Consider the following 23,563-nt stretch of genomic DNA (forward strand, 5'->3'; position numbering starts at 1 on the left):
TTCAGACTAACGGCAACTGTTGAAGTAACGTCGGTTCGTATCCCGCCTATATTGTAGTCGCTCCCGTTTCTTTGCACACACATTCTCTGACTAGAATACTTTGCTGACAATGCGACAATACACAGTGACACGCACGTCCATGGGAATAAATGTATTCATTAGAGAGAGGATAACATTATGGTCCCAGGTATTAAATTATTCCAGACTTTCGCATTGAAGTCCTCACAAAGCCAAGCTCTTGCATGACAAATATTACGGGGTGTCATACATTGCTTCTGATAAACTCATACCAAGACGAAATCATTAACTCAAGATGACTCGTAATATAATTTTATTATATGATCATAAGGCATGACTCTACGAACATACACACATACCAAAACATTAAAATAAATGCATTTTATAAAACGCAAAATTCCAGAGTCCAAACAATGCCATATAAGTTTAAACTGCAAACAAGTGTATATGATTTATATGAAACAGAACGTCAAGTTACATTTAAATTATCTGGCCATATATCTCCTTGGACTTTTTATGGTCGACCTGAAACAGAACGTCAAGTTACATTTAAATTATCTGGCCATATATCTCCTTGGACTTTTTATGGTCGACCGGTCTTTAATTACATTACATCTAGGACAATGCATGCGCTTTACAGAAATGGGCAATTTATAACTATTTCAGTTGTTCTTTGGATGTATATATCTTTAAACTTAACTGTTCAATTCTATAGTTATTCATAGTTATTAGAACTCACATTATCAAAACAAAACATTGCAACAAATAGTTTACTGTGTTAAGAGTCTCTGCATTCTTTTAATTTTCAGAAATGTTTCTTTTGCTTGTTCAATAAACACATTAGGCACAAGGCAACTGCCATTCTTTTAAAAGTACATGTATATGGCAGTGTTTTTTCCACTAATTTGGACCCCTATAGTATAAATTTGCTTCTATTTGGGCAGACAGACATTTTAGTAAGACTTTTACAATGTACATCATCTACATACACAAACATATATTTTCATAAAACATGTCAACGTGTATATACAACATGTAATGGTAAATACGTTCATTTATATAACACAACATACTATATAAAATAGGAGACTGAACTAAACATTTATCTTTCAACATTCAACAAATTATTTCGAATAACAAGAGCTTCTTTAATATACAAAGCTAGTTTAATTAATTCATTTCTACAATTTGATTTCAATAATCGTAGAAATTGTATACAGAAGGGTGCATGCAGTAACAACGTTTTAGGTATTTCTTTCTAACATCGGAATAACATGGACATATGCATATAAAATGAAATCCATCTTCAATATCATTATTGCAAGTTTAACAATAACGTTCCTCTCTAGTTATTCGGTTTCTCGCATATCTACCAGTCTGAATTCTCAGGGGAAATACAGATAGCCTTAGTCTGGAGAAATACAAGCGTAAATTTGTTGGTAAAATATTGAGGTATTTTTCGTATTCTAATGAAGATTTAATCTCTTTATATATAGTTAAAACTGTACTATTGTTCCGAGCCAATTTTGCTGAAAAATATCTAACAGTCTACGTTTAAATTCATACAAAACAACTTTACAATGTATATTGGCAACATTGTCAAATATATAAGAAAAACCATGAGCGTCTAACAAATTCTTAACATTTGATACCCAATTTCTTTTACCACTATTACAATCTGACAAAGCGTGCTCATATACAGTTTTTAAAATAATTTTATCAGTTTTAACTACTTTAAACCAATATTTCATTATTCTCATATATCTATGTATATAAAGCGGACATCTTTCTAGTACACCATATATACAGGCATTACATGTATTTGACCTAACCTTAAGCAGTCTTTTGCAAAATTTTAGGTGTATTCTCTCTATTTCTTTTGATTTTGAATTTCCCCAAATTTCACAAGCATAATTTAAAACAGACAAAACAAAAGCATCAAACAATTGGCACAACGGTTTGGACTAATTAGTAATATCATAATCTTTACATTTGCACATTTTGGGGAGATAATCTAAAACCATCTTCCCCCAGGAGTTATAAGTTAGAATGCAATAGCCCTCAATTACAAAACTTCATACAAAGGGTATATGCAAATATTTATACATTTCTCAAACATTCATCATTACACTAGATACAATACAATACAAACAGTTCACACCAGGCACAAAGGAGACTATTCATTCAACTAACTCCAAATCTTTCCTTGATGTTTGACTTTAATGATAAACACATTCCTGTAATAAAGTGTGTATTAAGATAATGTGCGGATCACCATGTAGTTATAGAAAGGTGTTTAAAGTTTGATGACATTGCTCTGGCGAATCCAGGTCAACTCCGCCCAATTACCTTTTCGGCCTGGTCCAAATCGGCCCAGTAACCATTTCGGCCTGGTCCATTTTGGCCCAATTTTTGATCTGTTATTATTATACTCATATTCGTGTGTGAATATGTATATTAGACGACAGTAGTGTTGTATATATTATCACATCACATCCTTACACCATAAATCCCTCCAACAGTTTGGAGGAACTGTGACGTTTTTAGTGTTCCTTCCAAATGCTGTTCCCAGCATTTGTTGATAGACTTATCCATCTGTGTCGATCTCTTGGAGGATCCACGATCCAAATCACTGCCATCAACTGCTAACTTGACTAATTCCGCCTCTACTCTTAGTAGCGGTACCAGTCGATAGAAACCCAGTTGATTCGGTGATACCAACCTGAATATAAAACAATATAATTTTTATATGTGTGACGCACAATTAAACCTTTTTACTATATATGTATTTCCTTTAAACATTATATATTTAACAATGATTGTGAAGAAAGCTATGATTGCTTTAACGTTTACACGATGTTGAGGGAGAGTGTATCCTGATATATTATACATTATGAAATTGTGTTGTTTACCTTCCATGTCATAGTTTGTCCTGATTGTTTGTTTGAAGACACTGGCGCGTAACGTAGTCAACGAGTTGCTCTGTCGAAGCTGATGTTGCCTTTGCTCTTAGTGCATCCACTGCTCGGGCTTATGTGGGCCACAGGTAGAAACTGGAGGGCCAGTAACATCCTGACAAAGTTGTGAACTCCAATTCTCCTTTGGTAGGCTTCTGCAAGCCCCACAGATTGGACATGACGCCACACGGCCTGGCTCGAGTGGAATGCGCAGCCCTTCACCTCAACCCCCGGAAACACGTCTCGCACTGCTTGCCATGCAGCTGAATTGAAAATAATTACATATTGAGACATGCATGAGTATATCAATATTTTTTAAAACATCATCTTATTTCCTTCTTTTAACTAAATAAACAGTAAGTTACTGAAATATACCTTGCTCATAATCTGCGACAAAGCCTTCGACAGATGCTGTCCCGATCCTCTCCTTTATTGACTCTAGAACACTGACGTAGTCTACTCATCAGACAAAACGCCAGGGGCATCTGCTTCAGCTGACCTGCCTTCTCGATGAACGCATGTATTGAAAAAAGTTGGCCGTTGCTTCTAAATGGCTCGCCAACTACCTGAAAAACGATACATAAATAATTGTAGAATATCAATATCATATCGTATCGTATCAAATCATATCATAACAAGAGATGTTTGTCAAACATTATGCCCCCCCTGAGCGCCATGTTGTCAGGATTATATGGACAATTGAATGAAATATGCATGGACCGAAATGACAGCTGATTTGTTGCCGTTAGGGCAGTTTAAGATTATGACCATTAAAGTGTGAGGATAGAGTGTGTTATGACCATGACCTTTGACTCTATGAACTCAAAATCCAGAGTCATCAGCTGGTCACCAGAAACCTAAATGTCAAGTTCGAGGGCCATGGGTGCAGGCATTGTCAAGTTATCACACAGACAAGTTGTTTTCGTTCAAGGTCACTGTGACCTTGACCTTTGACCCAATGACCCCTTAAATCATAAGGGGTCATCTACAAGTCAGATGCAACTCCAAGTCAAGTTTGAAGGCCATGGGTTCAGGCATTGTTGAGTTATCACTTGGACAACCTTTTACCATTCAAGGTCACTGTGACCTTGACCTTTGGCCCAATGACCCCTAAAATCAATAGGGACCATCTTCTGGCCAGGCCCAACCTCCAAGTCAAGTTTGAGGGCCATCGGTGCAGGCATTGTCGAGTTATCACTCGGATAACCTTTTACCATTCCAGGTCACTGTGACCTTGACCTTTAGCCCAATGACCCCTTAAATCAATAGGGACCATCTTCTGGCCAGGCCCAACCTCCAAGTCAAGTTTGAGGGCCATGGGTGCAGGCATTGTCGAGTTATCACTCGGACAACTTTTCACCATTCCAGGTCACTGTGAACTTGACCTTTGGCCAGATGACCCCCAAAAACCATAGGGGTCATCTCCTGGTCAGGCCAATTCTCCAAGTCAAGTTTGAGTGCCATGGGTGCAGGCATTGTCGAGTTATCACTCGGACAACCTTTTACCATTCAAGGCGACTGTGACCTTGACCTTTGGCCAGATGACCCCCAAAAACAAAAGGGTCATGTACTGGTCAGGCCCAATTCCAAGTCAAGTTTGAGGGCCATGGGTGCAGGCATTGTCAAGTTATCACACGGAAAACCTTTAACCATTCAAGGTGACTGTGACCTTGACCTTTGGCCCGATGACCCCAAAAAACAATAGGGGTCTTCTACTGGTCAGGCCCAACCTCCAATTCAATTATGAGGGCCATGGGTGCAGGCATTGTCGAATTATCACTCGGACAACCTTTTACCATTCAAGGTGACTGTGACCTTGACCTTTGGCCCGATGACCCCCAAAAACAATAGGGGTCATCTACTGGTCAGGCCCAACCTCCAATTCAATTATGAGGGCCATGGGTGCAGGCATTGTTGAGTTATCACTCGGACAACCTTTTACCATTCCAGGTCACTGTGAACTTGACCTTTGACCCGATGAGCCTCAAAAACAATAGGGGTCAGCTACTGGTCAGGCCCAACCTCCAAGTCAAGTTTGAGGGCCATGGGTGCAGGCATTGTCAAGTTATCACTCGGACAACCTTTTACCATTCAAGGTCACTGTGACCTTGACCTTTGGCCTGATGACCCCCCAAAACAATAGGGGTCATCTACTGGTCAGGCCCAACCTTCATGTCAAGATTGAGGGCCATGGGTGCAGGCATTGTTGAGTTATCACTCGGACAAGCTTTAAAATTATTTTACCATTAAAGGTCACTGTGACCTTGACCTTTGACCCGATGACCCCCAAAATCAATAGGGGTCATCTACTGGTCAGGCCCAACCTTCATGTGAAGTTTGATGACCATACATCCAGGAATTGTTGAGTTATCACTCGGACAAGCTTTGGTCTACCGACGGACCGACCGACATGCCTGTGCAAAGCAATATACCCCTCTTCTTTGAAGGGGGGCATAATTATGAGGGCCATGGGTGCAGGCATTGTCGCATTATCACTCGGACAACCTTTTACCATTTAAGGTGACTGTGACCTTGACCTTTGGCCCGATGACCCCCAAAAACAATAGGGGTCTTCTACTGGTCAGGCCCAACCTCCAATTCAATTATGAGGGCCAAGGGTGCCGGCATTGTTGAGTTATCACTCGGACAACCTTTTACCATTCAAGGTCACTGTGAACTTGACCTTTGACCCGATGAGCCCCAAAAACAATAGGGGTCAGCTTCTGGTCAGGCCCAACCTCCAAGTCAAGTTTGAGGGCCATGGGTGCAGGCATTGTCAAGTTATCACTTGGACGACCTTTTACCATTCAAGGTCACTGTGACCTTGACCTTTGGCCTGATGACCCCCAAAACAATAGGGGTCATCTACTGGTCAGGCCCAACCTTCATGTCAAGATTGAGGGCCATGGGTGCAGGCATTGTTGAGTTATCACTCGGACAAGCTTTACAATTATTTTACCATTAAAGGTCACTGTGACCTTGACCTTTGACCCGATGACCCCCAAAATCAATAGGGGTCATCTACTGATCAGGCCCAACCTTCATGTGAAGTTTGATGACCATACGTCCAGGAATTGTTGAGTTATCACTCGGACAAGCTTTGGTCTACCGACGGACCGACCGACATGCCTGTGCAAAGCAATATAACCCCTCTTCTTCGAAGGGGGGCATAATAATCATCATATCATATCATCTCATAACATTTCATTGCATATCATATACCTTAAATGTGCCATCAATGTACCAGCGTTTGGTGTCGTGCTGCAAAGACAATTGGTTCTCCGTCGCGAAAACGAAGTGTTGCTGGCTTTCCATCTGAATATAGGCAACTAGAAAGTCGTCCTTGTCGATGAAGGACACGCCCAACTGAAAAATGGTATCAGTACACTAACAAAGATTTAAAAACATTGTGATGTTATGTAAAATGCAATTCCTTTAGAATTTATTTATGTTTGAAAATGCTTGCATTTTTGTACCTCAAAAACCTACTTCCTTAGGTTCTTCCGGTCTAAGCTTTGCGCGCGCACGATTGGCAACCCGTTTCAAGAAGTTCTTCTTTGGCCGCCCCACATCTTCTGGCACACTGTTCTCCAACAATGCATCCTCCGCTATTGTCATGGCTTTCCGGAACACCACACTTCGGGCGGTCTAGTGAACCTGTATAAAGGAACAAGTGTCAAAATAATTTACTGGAATTCTTACCTTTTTTGTTTAAAGATTATAAAGCCTTACCCGAAATATTATCAAAAATCTACTATGATTAAACACTGTAATATGTCTACGTACATTTGCATACACCTTCAGTTTCAGCTCCTTGTCAGGCTGACGCTCGGATGGACATGGTTGTGAATTGTCAGCTCGGATGGACATGGTCGTGAATCTGAACGAAAGTGTAAAACATGCTGTTAACTTTTTTTGCTCGATGCATTCCCTATTGATATGCGGATCTGTCAGGATGTAGCAGGCTGGTATTTCCCTCATGCTGTTCATAGTTGGCCAGTACCAGTGGATTACATGAAGGTGCTGTAGGAAGTCTGAAAGAGGAAGGCATACAAATTCATATATGAACTCCTAGTTTTATTAACAATCAACATTTTTCTTATGTTATTATATATTACATATTCCTGCTCTTAACTCCAAATTTATAACCATGTAAGTAATTATTAACTTACGTTACGGTCCAAAGATGTCATGTATTTCTGGTGGACCATCTGGCAGGACTTGTTTACCTTTCTCACTGGCATGGCTGAAAGCAGAAGTTGAATCTGTGCCCTCCAACGGAAACAAGCTAACAAATGCAGCAGAAACCGTGATACTTTTCATGAATTTTTTTCTGAAATTTTCATGAATTTTTTCATGATTATCACACAAATGCTCTACTTCTTTGATAAGCTCTTGACTTCAACTCTCAAATTAGTGAACTGATCAACAGCTTCATCCAGATTCTAAAGAAATGAGAAAAGATGTAGTACCCACTCTCTCTGTTGAGGCAATATTCTGTAAGTTAGAGGCAAAGTCATGAAACACTGCCTGAGGAGGTTTGGCTAGATTAGAATATTATGAAGCAGATAAATCTTTTCTGTCTTCAGCCAGTGTCATGTGGAAGCCAAATGACCTGGACAAACCAAAGAAACTAGTTACAAGTGCTGGGTACCTATTGTAGTATTCTAGAGTAAATCTTTCTGCATCTCTCAAAGTGTAATGCTTCATAATCATGGTCATCATTTTTGCCTGCTTGATCCTCAGCTATTTGAAATTTGTGTATATGCCCGAGTTTCACACAATGTTCTTTAAGTTAAAGCCTGACTCAGTTTCTCAGGACTGTATGCTCCAAATTGGTAAGCAGCATTCTCTAGGCCATTAACTGGTAAGTTGAGAAACTCATTAGAAAGATATAAACTTAGAAAAATCTATAGTCACACTGTACTAGTAGAATGTTGCTATTGCTTAACATTTAGTTGGTGGTCATCGAATAAAGCTATGTATATGTCCAGATAGTCCTCATCAAACAGCAGTTACTTCAGCTAGATTACAGCAGTTACTTCAGCTAGATTATCTTTAAAAGAAATTGAATATTTTTTCAACCTTGGCAGTGAAATATTGATAGAAAATACCTTTTATTTCCATGTTTGTTCTAATAAAAAACTATTGCAAAAAATCTTACCAGGTGTTTTGGACAAGAAACTTGAATCAGTGGTTTCTGTGTTGAGACATTTTCTTGGGAGATATTCCAGCCAGTCTTCCAGTGTATATGTCCCTATAAATAAAATCATAAAGATGAACAAGAAATGTTTTCCAGTCAAACAGTGTAATTCATTAACATAAGGTTTGGACTGTAATTAATTTAAGCAAGTCTGATTTTTTAAGTTTTGTGCTTTGGTTAACTTACATGAAAACTATCAAAGCAATCACTTTCAAACTTTGGAATACCTGTTTACTATCAAATGTAAAAAAATGAAATAAAAAAAATGAAAGATAACATTAATTATTTGTTAAATTTATAAAAATTGTTGAATTTATTGCTGTGAAATATTTCTTCTAAAAATTTGACTGGCTAGTGACCAAGTTTTTGAGCTGAGATGACCCATATTCATATATATTCAAGATAACATGCCGACAAATAGTCTGAACAAGTTTGATAACCATTGGATAAAAACTTTTGATTTTATTACATAAATTTTTTTCAACAGAATTGTTAATGACTGGATTCACAAATTTTGATATTTTGTTATTTTGTTCGTTACCATCTTGGATAAAAGTAATTTCAATTTTAAATTTGAGAAATCAGTATGATCTGCGACATCCCATTCATCTTTAAAAAATATATATTTCAGAATGAAAACCATATTTATATGATCCCATTCATCTTTAAAAAAAATATATTTCAGAATGAAAACCATACTTATATGTTAATCAATTTTATCTTAACACAGATATAAAGATGATAATGAAGTGGTGACAAACAAGAAACATAAATACTATAAAAATCATTCTTAACAATGTTTGATATGGATCTTACAAGTAAGGAATATATACCTTGTTGATGATTTTTCTAGAGACTTTGGACTGACTGGCTATTGAAAGGGGGCACTTCACATAAAGCTGAATTCTGTTGCTCTTCTTTGATTTCTTGTTCTTAAATTGTAATAAAATGATTTCATTCTCATTCCAAATCAATACATACACATGCACAACAAACATTAATTTTAGTGATAAACCTTCAATTACTTACTAAATAATGCATTTAAATATGGAAAATATTTATTACTGATGACAAGATTGTAACCATGTTTTAAATAGCTGGAAACACAAATATATTAAATTATTGGCGAGTGCTTAAAGATTAAGTGCGATCTATCGACCTATGCAGTAGAAATACCATGTTTTCTACACCTTTCTTTCAGATTATTCTGGTATCTTTCATTGTTTTGACACTTATTCATTGTTCTTGGTATATTAAAAAAATTGTATTAAATGTGGTAAATCTTATTTGGGAGAAAAAGAGCATCTTTAAACAATAATATCCTTTCTATTACTTAAACAAAACATACCCCCATGGAAAATAAATTCTATAGATGATACTTTCAGAATAATATTATAATATACTATGTAAGTACACCAAGTGAGTACCAAAAGTTATATTTCACGAGTGGCACAGCAAAGTTAATACCATTTTGGAAACGATGCTATTGAAATTGTGTCCCAGCCCTGTGAGCACATAAGGTTAATTTTGACTTAGAACAGGTTAAAATTTCAGAACAGTGAAAATATCCAATTTGTTTCAATAAATCTCTATAAACCACCAGAAAAATATAAATATTACATGTTAATCTGTCAGTTAGGTAATGTTGGTAAGTCTTCGATGAGTTTAACATTAAACACATTTACAAAATAATAAATTGATAATTAAATGAAGCCAGGATCACTACAAAGCTTACATTGTCAAACAGACAGCCATCATTGATGAAAGTTAGGAACAATACTTTCAGACAAGGAACAAAAATATTGAAGGGTTTGTACTTTCTCAGTGGCTTCCTTAACTTTTGTGTATCATTGGCAACTTTTCATCATGCAGCCAGCTCAAGATCCCTGTCCAGAAGCTGAACTTTCCAGAAATTAAAGTGGATCATATTGTATTATCATACTTTGAATTTATGAATGAACAATTGACCGACAAAATCTCGTTTTTAATGAATATTCAGGAGGCAACAGAGACGACTCTTCTTCCAATGAATTTGCCTGTTAAACTCAAATATTGTTCAATAACTATACAGTGCCAGTAGCATCCATGGCCTTATGGTTTTGACTTCTATCAATTATTTTTGACTTCTATCAATTATTTTTGTATTGAGAAGGTGGGCAAGGTTCAACTTTGGCATTCGCTAAAAATGTTTCAACTGAATTGCATCTGGTTCATTGCGGAAACAATAAAACTGTTTCAGTAATTATTAATGATTACAAGACGTTCGTAGCCAAATTGTCCATGGTACACTACAGAGCATAGAGTGTATCCTTGTATACTGGATATTCAATGAAACTCTTGGTGAGAAAAGTTAAAATACTTCATAGATCTATATAATAACTTTGGGGACAAATAAGGATAAAATGAAAATAGATCAAAGAGCTAAATGCATGCCTTACATAATGTTGAAAGGCAAGATGACAATTAAATGTTACTTAGGCCAATATAAATTAAATGCCACTTTTTTATTCATATTTTTTTGGTGGTGGTGGTTAATTTAAAAAATATCTAATCAATGTTGAATATGTGTTAGTGCTCTTTCCTATTGCATTATCATGTGTTTATAGATGAACAACAAACATCATTGCAAACAATTCACCCTTTTTAACATGTGAATGTTAACATCTACACCAACTGGTATGAATTTAGCTGTTCCCAGAGAGAATGAGTCCAATATGCAAGGCCCAGACCAATATGCAAGGCCGGAGTTCAGCATCTATTATTGAGTAAAAGAATTAAAGGGGGTTGGGAGTATTTAATTCTTGCAATTTATGTAATCTAGCCGCCTTATAAACAAGATCAAACTTAAGTTATCTTAGAAATGAAGTAGTCAAAGTCTATAAAAGTTATTACACAATTTCATAACTTAAAGCTAACAATCCATCTGTGATTAAGATTAACAAGCTTTTACACTACTCTGACACTATCAATCATCCATACCTGATTATAGGAAAAATTGCCAGTTTCTTATATTTGTGTGACCTCTAAATGGCGCTGACAGAAATGGTTCAGTAGGAATTCTTCTCTTGTACACATACCTGGACAAATAGTCATACCATGTCTGCTACAAATAACAATGCATTCAAGGTTTTGGTCACTGTAAATGATGTTTGGCAGATCAATTGAATTAAAAAGATAGCATTTACCGAGATAAACATTAAAAAAAAGAAAAGAAAGATATCTAGCCGTTTTGGGGAATCGAACCTGACGGTCGGCGGATTAACAGGCTTAGTCGTTAACCACTCATCCACCTGATGCACATAATACATGCCGTAGAGTAAATGCTTTATACATAAACATACAGTATATTGATTGCACTCAACAGTACTGTAGATAATTCGGATGTCATTTTTAAAAATTTCAGGCTCTAGCATAATTCTGAGAACTAAAATAAACAGGGATGTGATTGACCTGGCAGCTGAAGGGCGCCCTTCCCTAAATTTGCCACCAACTTCCACCAAATGCCACCCAAATCCATGGCAAATGGGTGGCACTTGGTGGAAAATGGGTGGCACTTGGTGGAATATCAAGAATTCCACCAACTGCCATGAAATTTCCACCCAACTGGAGGTGGCAGTTGGTGTAAAATTGAACTCAGTTTTTTTTTCATGTGGCACTTGGTGAAAAAGTTGGACTTAGTTAATTTTTCATATGGCAGTTGGTGAAAAAATGAACTTAGTTAATTTTTTGGGTGGTATTTGGTGAAAAAAGACTTAGAAAATCTCAAGAGTTCTGTTAAATGGAACCATTACTTATCATGATGGAATAACAATAGAATTTACGACAGTTGCTGTTCATGCTGCTGTTTTAGCATCATTACATATGCTTCTATTTAAAACTAACTGGTAATGTTGCTCAGGTTATACTGATGATGATTACGATGTTGGTGCTTCTATTGATGATGATTATGATGTTGGTGGTTCTATTGATGATGATTATGATGTTGGTGGTTCTTAATTGATAATGGTTATGATGGTGGTGGTGGTGGTGGTGGTAATTATGATGATTGTGGTGGTGGTGATTATGATGATTGTGGTGGTGGTGGTGGTGGTGGTTGATTTTGACAATTGTGTTGTTGTTGGTAGTTCATTGTGGTGTTGGTGAATATGATTGTGGTGGTATTGGTGATTATGATGATTGTGGTGGTGGTGGTAATTATGATGATTGTGGTGGTGGTGACAACAACAACAACATGTTGTTATTGATGATAATGATGATGATTGTGGTGGAGGTGGTGGTGATCATGATGGTGGTGGTGGAGATTATGATGGTGATGATGATGATGATGATGATGATGATGATGATGATGATGATGATGATGATGATGACAACAACAACAATGTGATGGTGATTATCATGATCATGATAATGATGAGTTAAACTAAGTTTTCTGTGTACATGTGCTCTGTTGCTATTTCCCCAAAGGTACAGGGATGCATTAATGTTTGATTTAAACTCGGAATGACCTCTCTGCTGGAAAATCTCCTCAAAATATTTGAATCTTCTGACAGTTACTAGCATTAATTTTGTGGAACTTTGAATAGTGAGAAAAAAAATTGTGCAGTTTTGTTTAATAAAATGGATTGATTATAAGGTAACTGGTTTTTTTTTAATCATATTAACATCCAAAAAAGATCATGACTTATCATTTTATTTTATTTTTACACATATTAGGCTCTTTGTCTTTGTTTAAAGTTTGACTAAGAGATAAGCTTTATGCATGTACTGTCAAGTATGTTTCACCATATTCCAAAATAATTGACAAATACTCAGTCAAGCAATGTACTAAGTTTAAAAATTATCATTCAATTTGTACAATGAAGTTGAAGATATATAAAGAAATGTTATACACATTTTTTCCAGACAACCCCCCCCCCCCCCCCCCCCCCCCCCCCATAAGGATGACAATGTACTTGGACAAGATTCTAAGACCTTTTTGGTAAATATTTGAATATTACAATAACTTAAATGAAGACTGACCTCATAGTTTTATCATATTTTATTAGCTTATACTTATTTAAAAGTGCTAAGTGCTATGAAGGGTGAGATAAACAATATTAAATGCCAGTCAAGAAAAGATGTAGAAGATGTATATGATCTAAAGGGTGTGTGTGTTTTTAAGAAAAATCGTTATTGGTATTGACAAAGCCTTGGTGTAATTCATGTTCTTGGCTGCATGATTTTGAAAAAATAAAGATATTAAAGTGAATCTTGGTGTACACATGTTTCCAAAGACATTTGTAGAACAAATTGTAGAACAAATAACATTCTTCTGTGAGGCAAACCCTTTTATATTGAACAGATTTATTAAAATGATCGCTTTTTTCAGAAAGAAATATGAATAGGGGACTTCTATAGCAGAAGAAGTATAGCCAAACTTGCAGAAAACAACAACCGAATGACTGCATCACTAAAGAAAAGAAACAGGTTATTGACATTTCAATATTCAAAATACCAAAACCAGTAGTTAAATAAACTTTTTACCTGTATTGTCATTGCTAATACAACAGACAAGTGCTCTTGTAAAACATATTTGCAATGATTCAATGTATGAGGTTGAATTCTATAATTAGTTATGGTATATCATTTTGTTGTTGGTATTAATCTGGCTAGGCCCAAAGCTGAAGAAACTTATTTAAGAGTATGTTTTTAATGTTGTCATTTTATTTATGCATCTAATTTTGAAATATATTTTGAATAATGATAGCTAAAATGAAACCTCCAAAATAAATAATACTAAAATTGTTTTCAGGATTTCTCCAAATGTAGAAATGCAGACAGCTCTTCACCATCAACTGTGATCCTTTGTAATTTTGTGTACATATGAAACTAAATGACTGCAAAGAAATGTTTTTTGTTGTTCTTAGGTTGTTGTATGCATACTTCATAAATCCCATGATTTTATTTCCACCAAGTGCCACGTAATTTCCACCAACTGCCACATTGGCATGGCATTTGGTGAAAAAAGATCAAAGAAACTGAACGTGGCATTTGATGGAAAATTGTTCCAATACTCCACCAACTGCCACCTTGGGGTGGCATTTGGTGAAAAATTTGCCACCAACTGCCACGTGGCATTTGGTGGAAAACGTTCCAATACTCCACCAACTGCCACGTTGGGGTGGCATTTGGTGAAAAAATTTGCCACGTGGCATTTGGTGGAAAACGTTCCAATACTCCACCAAGTGCCACGTTGGGGTGGCATTTGGTGAAAAAAATTGCCACGTGGCATTTGGTGGAAAATGTTCCAATACTCCACCAAGTGCCACGTTGGGGTGGCATTTGGTGGAAAATGGTGAAAAATTAGATCAAAGTCCCATTTTATTCTGTTTTTCATCGTTTTACACCAAGTGCCACCCGTTCCAATACTCCACCAACTGCCACCCATTTTCCACATCCAATTCGTGGCAAATTTAGGGAAGGGCTGAGAAATTTTCGGCCATGGGTTTATGGGGCGCTTTTGGGGTCAAAAGCGCACTCACAGCTGTAGAGGAAAAAAAAATGGCTTTTAGAAGATCTTTTGAGGGCTCTCCTGATTCAGGTTTTTTTTGTTTTGTTTTTGTTTTTTTTGTTTTTTGGGGGGATCTCTGGGGCCATTAGATCCGCGGAACCCCGCGAATCTGCAGACAAATCACATCCCTGATAAAGGCCGAAGTTTCAAGGGGGTAACAACAATTTAAGCCTGATTTGGTGTTTTTTTAGCATATTGAAAAACTTTTATTCTCAAAGGGAATTTCATTTTATGTAAGAATTTAAGAACACTTTTAGGTGGAGCATGCGTCCAAATATTGAACTGTGTGGAATTATCAATCTATTATTTATTAAGAAATTCTTTACTTACTCCTTTACTTCAAAATAAATAGCTTCCAGGCGGCCCCATAAGTTCTTCACATCTTGGTTTTGAAGCAAAACCTTAGACTGATCCTAATCCATGGATATGGCTGCCATCATGTGCTGTTCCATGTCTGTAACATAGACAAAAGACAATTAAATTTACTTAAAAATGTATATCATTAATCATGCATACATTTTCTCAGCCTGTTCTTTCATGATTTTATTTAAGAAATTTTGTAAGAAACATTCGTTTGTTTTTACATAATATTGAATTATTATGACTTCCTTAAAGTATAGATGTACTCACAATCAGCGTGTGTCTACCATGTGATAAATTACATCATATATGCTACGCCAGAAGGCAACATTAAGCTAAAAAATAAAAACTTAAATCAAATAACTTTTCTTTTACTACTCCATTTTAAAAGAAACAAGAAACGCCACAATGTGACGAAAGCAGGTTTTCAATGATTGACAGACAAACAACAGCCTGTGTCTGTTTTTCTATTTTTAGTAACAGTGATCTTGACCATAGGGACCCCACACTCAATCACATGAAATGTATCCATATACTCTTCCTTCTTACCAAGTTTGGTCAGGATATGTCAAGCCTAACTGAAGCTATTCAGTTTCAACCATTTTTTTATTTTTAATAAAGTGACGTTGGGCTTGACTCTAGGGGCCCCAAACAAAATCGCATGAAAGGCATCCATAAACTCTTTCTATAGACCAAAATTGGTAAAGATATGTCAACCCTTACTACAATTATTCAGTTTTAACCATTTTTTCTGTTTTTAGTTACTGTGACCCTGACCTCAAGGATTTTTTACCTTGTACAGAAGGAGCTGTTTAACGGCCTGCTCCCCTGGGCCTAGTTATTCCCCTTTGAAAATTACGCCCCGATAAAATTCAATATTTCATTTCATCAAAAATCTCGTCTTTTCGGATGCCAGGGGAGATAAGTCAGGCTGAACTTAATCGATTAAACTTATTTTTATACGCAGTGGTCTCCCTTGATGGCCTACTACATACCGTATTCCTTTCTTTTTCAATTTCGCATGCTCAAGAAACGTTGCATAACTAGAAGTATTTACTAGAAATATTTCAACAAAAAAATCACAAAAAATGATGCAAAAAATATTTGGAAAATTAATTCTTTCTTCACTGACTGTAATTCAGTAGATACATCTTGTCAATCCACTAGCACACAAAATGTGACCATGTCCAAACTTTCTGAACCGGATCACTCTGTTTCACATGGTGTTGAACCCCAGTCCCAGCAAGATCCCGAACATTCTGGTGAGTTTGACACCAAACGCCTGCCCGCCCGAACAATGACGTTCGTCATTCTAAAAACAAGGTTTCACTTTGTGAAAACCTGGTTAACTAAGGGCAGTCTATGCGACTTAATGAGCCACGCCTTCGTTTTAAATAACTGGAATTTGATAAGGTGTTTAGTTTCATTGAACACTTCCACAAACCTGTTTTGAAAATAACTTTTTGACAGTGCTCCATCAAAAGGGCTGTATCGAGTACCAGAGTAATCATGAGTCAAAGCAAAATATTCTACACAAATACTCGCCAATGCTGAGATCGCTGGATCCTAATTCAAGTGGAAAATTTAATAAAAAGAATGATTCAATTCAATTCCAGCAAATATTGTGGTTGTTTAAAATAATTACGGACATTATAGACCATTGACATTACGGACCAGACATAATGGACCAGATTTGAGGACATTACAGACCATCTTGAGAAACTTACGGACCATGATTGAAAATGTTATTAATTTTTTAATTTTTTTTCACTCCAATCGTCTTTCATTCTTTAGTGAATGCTTGTGTATGAGTGCTCAGTATGATATAACACTTGTTAATTGTCTTCCATCTGTGAAAAATCCTGTGACATTCAATAGATCAATTTCCTGTGGATAATATATTTCTAATGTCTGTGAATATTTAATTTGAATGGTAGTGTAATATGGTTGTTCCTTTAAAGATATAACATGAATAAGTAAAAGATAAACAACTTACGTTTTGTGGTTTCCAGGGAGTAGTTCATAGTCTGGCCGGCACATCAAAATCAATCGTATCCATGTCATACTCGTCTCTGAAAAAAGAACATTATGAATAATTTAATTTGACTAAAATTGTATTGCCAGGCTTACTATTATTTGTAAGATTTATTTAAATGTATTCCTATAAATAACAGCTCAGGACCATACCAGAAAGATGTCTGTTCATTGGTAATACTGGCAGCTGGGACACAGCTACTCCCAATAACAATCTCTGCTGTTGGCAGCTGCTTGTTGTTGTCAGGTAGCTTTTGAATGCCACTGTAGCTGATCGTCTCGTCCTATAATGTTCCAATAATATTTTTAAAGCTGCGCTCTCACAGATTGAGCGTTTTGACAATTTTTTTATTTTTTTGTCTTGAAATGAGCCAATTTTTGCGAAATTCCTTAAAAACCAGTATTAAGACAGCTGACAAAATATTAGATCGCATATTTTTATAATTAAGTTCCAAAATTGATGTTTTATGCATTTTTTATTAACTGTTAGTAACGGTCCAAGCCATAAAATATTAATTTTAGAACGGAAAAATGAAAATCTACGATCTGATTTTTTGTCAGCAATCTTATATCATTGGTTTACATATATCTATGCAAAAAATTGCCCTTTCCAAGACAAAAAATAAAAAAGTTGTAAAAATGGTAAATCTGTGAGAGTGCAGCTTTAAAGACAACCAGATATTGGTAAATAAGTTAACCATTTCTTGGTGTAAAATTTCCCGAAAGCTGAAATATATATATATGTTAGTTTAATCTTTATGTTGACCAAATGTATTAAATAGTGTATAAAACAGTCTTCATCATCCAATCTTATGAGAAAACCATGTTAATTAGTTGTAATTGTTGCCTGTAATTATCGGCGGTATAAAATAAACAAACATTATACTGACAACCTTTCATTGGCAATCATAAAAGTGTGAAAACCAAGTTTGATGGCACACTAAAGAATCAATAATTTTCTCATTCGTTATAGACTTTCCTTGTAAAAAAAAGAAAAACATATTCAATGAAATGATACATCTGTTTCTTTCATGCTTTTCGATGGCATATGGAGTTTTATCAGTGAAATAACAAAAAGGAAATTTTCACTGCAAAATAAGGAGTGACAATATCAACTTTCAGATCTACTTTGAAAATCCATTGTAGTTACATCCCCTTGATCAAAACAAAACAGTCTTCACATTGAACCAGAAAGTATTTAAGTGTAAGATAATAATTTATTTCACTCGTGATTATAAAAAAAAAATCATTTTCTATCACACTCGTGAAATAAAAAATGATCTTACACTGAAATAAACAAAAATCCTCTATTATCCCATTCAGTTTTTAATTTAACTTTTAACTTATATTCGCTAATTGCTTGTTGATATCCACACATTTAAGATGTAACACCACCGTTTGTTTGTAAACCCTTGTTAGATTATAGTCATATATTATGGTGTCTTCAACTAACCATACAATAGTTCCATCCAGGTTGTGGCCTCCAATAATCATCACTACTGGTTGAGTCAGTGTCACTCTCATCCCAGTCACTTGAAGTGGTTGCAAGGTCCTGCTCCTGAAGCAATTAATTATATCAGGTGAAGTAAAGGGAGGAAAAACTCAAAGCTTATAAAAAGGCCACACCAATTTATTAAGTTATGTTTTACTCCTTGGAATGTTGACAAAATATATTGGAGTGAGCAAGCGAAAAAAAACACAAAACATACATTTTTTTCTATTTCACAAAACCCGAAGTGAGTGAAGAGCAAAAACTATTTTATTCTTATTTTCAATATTATAATGGTCACAATTTCAATCAGTCTTTTAGTAAAATGAATAATTATAACACAAGTCTTTGAATTTGGCAAGTTTAAGTTGTTAAATACTTGATTTTTAACATTACGGTTGAAAAAAGGTTTGATATCAAAGCGCAACACATTGGTGTACAGTCCCTTTAATTTATAAATGAATTAAGAGTTAGATCTTTCTAAAGCTGCTCCATGGTTTGACCACCAGAAGAGGACCAACAAATGAGTCTTTAAGGGGAGGTAAGGGAGTTAAATAATATGATTTAAAGGTAAAAAATACTTCATAATTATGTCGCTGGAATATTGAGTGTTTGTTAATTACTTAAAGTAATTACTTTCTGATTACACTGATATTTGTATCCTGATGTTTAGATTCCTTTGTTTGATTTATAACAGTATAATGACACATGTATAATTTGATAAGAGGCTTAAAATGAGGATTAAGGCTGATGATATTGAAATTACTGTTTGAAACATTGCAACAGGAAAAAAAATGTTGCGAAGGGTGACTTTTAGTGTTTTACCTGTCGTTTTGTCCTGTGAAAAAAAATATTTTGGTTGTCTGTGGCTCATATTTGCAAGGTTGTCCAGATGAACAAAAATTCTTTTTCAAATTATAAAAAAGGGCTCTTATCATATTTTGTAATGGCTGTAAGTCAGTTCAAATAACACTCACCTTCACATGTACCTGGACATCAACTGGAGGCCCATCAGGTGACTCAGTTCGAGGACTATCAGGTGACTCAGCTGTTTGGGGACGCAGACCTCGACGGCTATCAGGTGACTCAGCTGGTGGTGGAGATGTACCTTGAGGGCTATCAGGTGACTCAGCTGGTGGTGGAGACAGACCCCGAGGGCTATCAGGTGACTCAGCTGGTGGTGGAGACGTACCTCGAGGGCTATCAGGTGACTCAGCTGGTGGTGGAGACGTACCTCGAGGGCTATCAGGTGACTCAGCTGGTGGGGGAGAGGGACCTCGAGGGCTATCAGGTGCCTCAGCTGGTGGGGGAGAGGGACCTCGAGGGCTATCAGGTGACTCAGCTGGTGGTGGAGACAGATCTCGAGGGCTATCAGGTGACTCAGCTGGTGTTGGAGACAGACTGAGGGCTATCAGGTGCCTCAGCTGGTGGTGGAGGCGGTCATTGAGGGCTATTTGATGACTCAGCTGGTGTTGGAGGCGGACCTTGAGAGCTATTAGGTGCCTCAGCTAGTGGGGGAGACGGACCTTGAGGGCTATCAGGTGACTCAGCTGGTGGTGGAGACAGATCTCGAGGGCTATCAGGTGACTCAGCTGGTGTGGAGGCGGACCTCGAGGGCTATCAGGTGACTCAGCTGGTGGGGGAGGAGGACCTCGAGGGCTATCAGGTGACTCAGCTGGTGGGGGAGGGGGACCTTGAGAGCTATCAGGTGACTCAGCTGGTGGTGGAGGAGAAAATTTAGGGCTTCCAGGTGACTTAGCTGGTAGGGGAGGCGGACCTTGAGAGCTATCAGGTGACTCAGCTGGTGGTGGTGGGGGGGGGGGAGACCTTGAGGGCTTCCAGGTGTCTCAGCTGGTAGGGCAGGAGGACCTTGAGGGTTATCAGGTGACTCAGCTGGTGGAGGAGGGAACCTTGAGGGCTATCAGGTGTCTTAGCTGGTGGGGTAGGAGGACCTTGAGGGCTATCAGGTGACTCAACTGGTGGGGGAGGAGGACCTTGAGGGCTTTCAGGTGACTCAGCTGGTGGTGAAGTCGGACCTTGAGGGCTTTCAGGTGACTCAGCTGGTGGTAGATGGGGACCCTGAGGACTATCAGGTGACTCAGCTGGTGTTGGAGGCAGACCTTGAGGGCTATCTGGTAACTCAGCTAGTGGGGGAGGCAGACCTTGAGGGCTATCTGGTGACTCAGCTGGTGGGGGAGGCAGACCTTGACGGCTATCTGGTGACTCAGCTGGTGGGGGAGAAGGACCTTGAGAGCTATCAGGTGACTCAGCTGGTTGGGGAGAGGGACCTTGAGTGCTATCAGGTGACTCAGCTGGTGGTGGAGAAGGAACTTGAGGGCTATCAGGTGACTCAGCTGGTGGTGGAGGAGGACTTTGAGAGCTATCAGGTGACTCAGCTGGTAGAGGAGGAGGACCTTGAGAGCTATCAGGTGACTCAGCTGGTGGGGGAGGAGGACCTTGAGGGCTATCAGGTGACTCAGCTGGTGGGGGAGGAGGACCTTGAGATCTATCAGGTGACTCAGCTGGTGGGGGAGGAGGACCTCGAGGGCTATCAGGTGACTCAGCTGGTGGGGAAGGGGACCTTGTGCTGTTGATCTCCCTGAAAGTTTTTCAATGAAGACTAGAAAATGGTTTCAAACAGCTGGTGGAGGGGGAGGACCTTAAGGGTTATCAGGTGACTCAGCTGTTAGGGGAGGCAGACCTTGAGAGTTATCAGGTGACTCAGCTGGTGGTTGAGACGTACCTCGAGGGCTATCAGGTGACTAAGCTGGTGGGGAGGTGGACTTTGAGGGCTTCCAGGTGACTCAGCTGTTAGGGGAGGCAGACCTTGGAGAGTTATCAGGTGACTCAGCTGGTGGGGAGGAAGACTTTGAGGGCTTCCAGGTGACTCAGTTGTTAGGGGAGGCAGACCTTGAGAGTTATCAGGTGACTCAGCTGGTGGGGGGGGGGGACCTCGAGGGCTATCAGGTGACTCAGCTGGTGGGGAAGGGGACCTCGTGCTGTTGATCTCCCTGAAAGTTTTTCAATGAAGACTAGAAAATGGTTTCAAACAGCTGGTGGGGGAGGAGGACCTTAAGGGTTATCAGGTGACTCAGCTGGTGGGGGAGGCCGAACTTGAGAGCTATCAGGTGACTCAGCTGGGGAGGGGGGGACCTTGAGGGCTATCAGGTGACTCAGCTGGGGAGGGCAGGGGGAGGGGAGGAGGACCTAGAGAGCTATCAGGCGACTCAGCTGGTAGGGTAGGAGGACTTCCAGGTGTCTCAGCTGGTAGGGGAGGCAGACCTTGAGAGCTATCAGGTGACGCAGCTGGTGGGGGGGCCTTGAGGGCTTCCAGATGTCTCAGCTGGCAGAGGAGGAGGACCTTGAGGGTTATCAGGTGACTCAGCTGGTGGGGGAGGAGGACCTTGAGAGCTATCAGGTGACTCGGCTTGTTGGGGAGGAGGACCTTGAGAGCTATCAGGTGACTCAGCTGGTGGAGGAGGAGGACCTTGAAAGCTATCAGGTGACTCAGCTGGTGGGGGAGGAGGACCTTGAAAGCTATCAGGTGACTCAGCTGGTGGGGGAGGAGGACCTTGAAAGCTATCAGGTGACTCAGCTGGTGGTTGAGGTGGACCTCCAAGGCTATCAGGTGACTCAGCTGGTGGGGAAGGGGGACCTCCTGCTGTTGATCTCCCTGAAAGTTTTCCAATGAAAACTAGAAAATGGTTTCAACCAGCTGGTGGGGGTGGAGGACTTTGAGGGCTTTTAGGTGACTCAGCTGGTGGGGGACGCGGAACTTGAGGGCTATCAGGTGACTCAGCTGGTGGGGGAGGAGGACCTTGAGTGCTATCAGGTGACTCAGCTGGTGGGGGAGAAGGACCTTGAGGGCTATCAGGTGACTCAGCTGGTTGGGGAGAGGGACCTTGAGAGCTATCAGGGGACTCAGCTGGTGGTGGAGAAGGAACTTAAAGGCTATCAGGTGACTCAGCTGGTGGTGGAGGAGGACTTTGAGAGCTATCAGGTGACTCAGCTGGTAGAGGAGGAGGACCTTGAAAGCTATCAGGTGACTCAGCTGGTGGGGGAGGAGGACCTTGAGTGCTATCAGGTGACTCAGCTGGTGGGGGAGGACCTTGAGGGCTATCAGGTGACTCAGCTGGTGGGGGAGGAGGACCTTGAGAACTATCAGGTGACTCAGCTGGTGGGGGAGGAGGACCTTGAGGGTTATCAGGTGACTCAGCTGGTGGGGGAGAAGGACCTTGAGAGCTATCAGGTGACTCAGCTGGTGGGGGAGAAGGACCTTGAGGGTTATCAGGTGACTCAGCTGGTGGGGGAGAAGGACCTTGAGAACTATCAGGTGACTCTGCTGGTGGGGAAGGGGGACCTCCTGCAGTTGATCTCCCTGAAAGTTTTTCAATGAAAACTAGAAAATGGTTTCCACCAGGGCTTCTTAAAATCAGACAGGTCGCACATTTATATTTACTGTAGGTGCATATTTTGAACAAAATTGATAGAGAACTACCAGAAGTTGATGCTACATGTATATACAAACTATCATTAGTCAGGGTCTAGTGGTTTCAGACAAGAATATTTCAAAGATTTCCATTTTTTTACACTTTACATTTAATCTTGTAAGTGTGCATGTATAACTTACCTTATGTCTCCAGCTTATATTATATATAAACAGGATTGTGAAGAAAAATTAAATGTACATAAATACTAGTAGTTTAGAGACATGACATGATAATCCACCTACTTTAATTCATTAATTCATTTAATAATAATTTAACATAGTGTGAGCAATCATCTTATGGTGCCTGGCAACAAGTCAATGTTGCAAAATGATGATGTCCATTATACTAGAAGCTCATTGCTCTTATACTGCTTTGACAACCCCAACTCTTAATATTACAGCCCAGCAAGGTCATGCATGGATGTAACATAATCAGGGGGTACACATGTTCCGAATCTGCAAG

The 23,563-nt window shown here is 38.8% G+C and overlaps 1 protein-coding gene across 1 annotated transcript; it reads right to left on the reverse strand.

The window, feature by feature from the left end:
- Nucleotides 1–356: 356 nt before the first annotated feature.
- LOC128246231 (uncharacterized) lies at nucleotides 357–10,085 on the reverse strand. Its single transcript, XM_052964424.1, has 10 exons — nucleotides 9,996–10,085; nucleotides 9,012–9,110; nucleotides 8,140–8,232; nucleotides 7,148–7,308; nucleotides 6,762–7,009; nucleotides 6,465–6,632; nucleotides 6,198–6,341; nucleotides 3,358–3,541; nucleotides 2,931–3,238; nucleotides 357–2,740 (listed from the first exon to the last, which is right to left on the reverse strand). Exons 6-9 carry the CDS (start codon nucleotides 6,591–6,593, stop codon nucleotides 2,988–2,990), a joined length of 708 nt encoding a protein of 235 aa, XP_052820384.1. The 5' UTR covers nucleotides 6,594–6,632; nucleotides 6,762–7,009; nucleotides 7,148–7,308; nucleotides 8,140–8,232; nucleotides 9,012–9,110; nucleotides 9,996–10,085; the 3' UTR covers nucleotides 357–2,740; nucleotides 2,931–2,987.
- Nucleotides 10,086–23,563: the final 13,478 nt, after the last annotated feature.

The sequence above is a fragment of the Mya arenaria genome, chromosome 9, assembly GCF_026914265.1.
Source record: "Mya arenaria isolate MELC-2E11 chromosome 9, ASM2691426v1".
In the NCBI taxonomy this organism is placed as follows: domain Eukaryota; kingdom Metazoa; phylum Mollusca; class Bivalvia; order Myida; family Myidae; genus Mya; species Mya arenaria.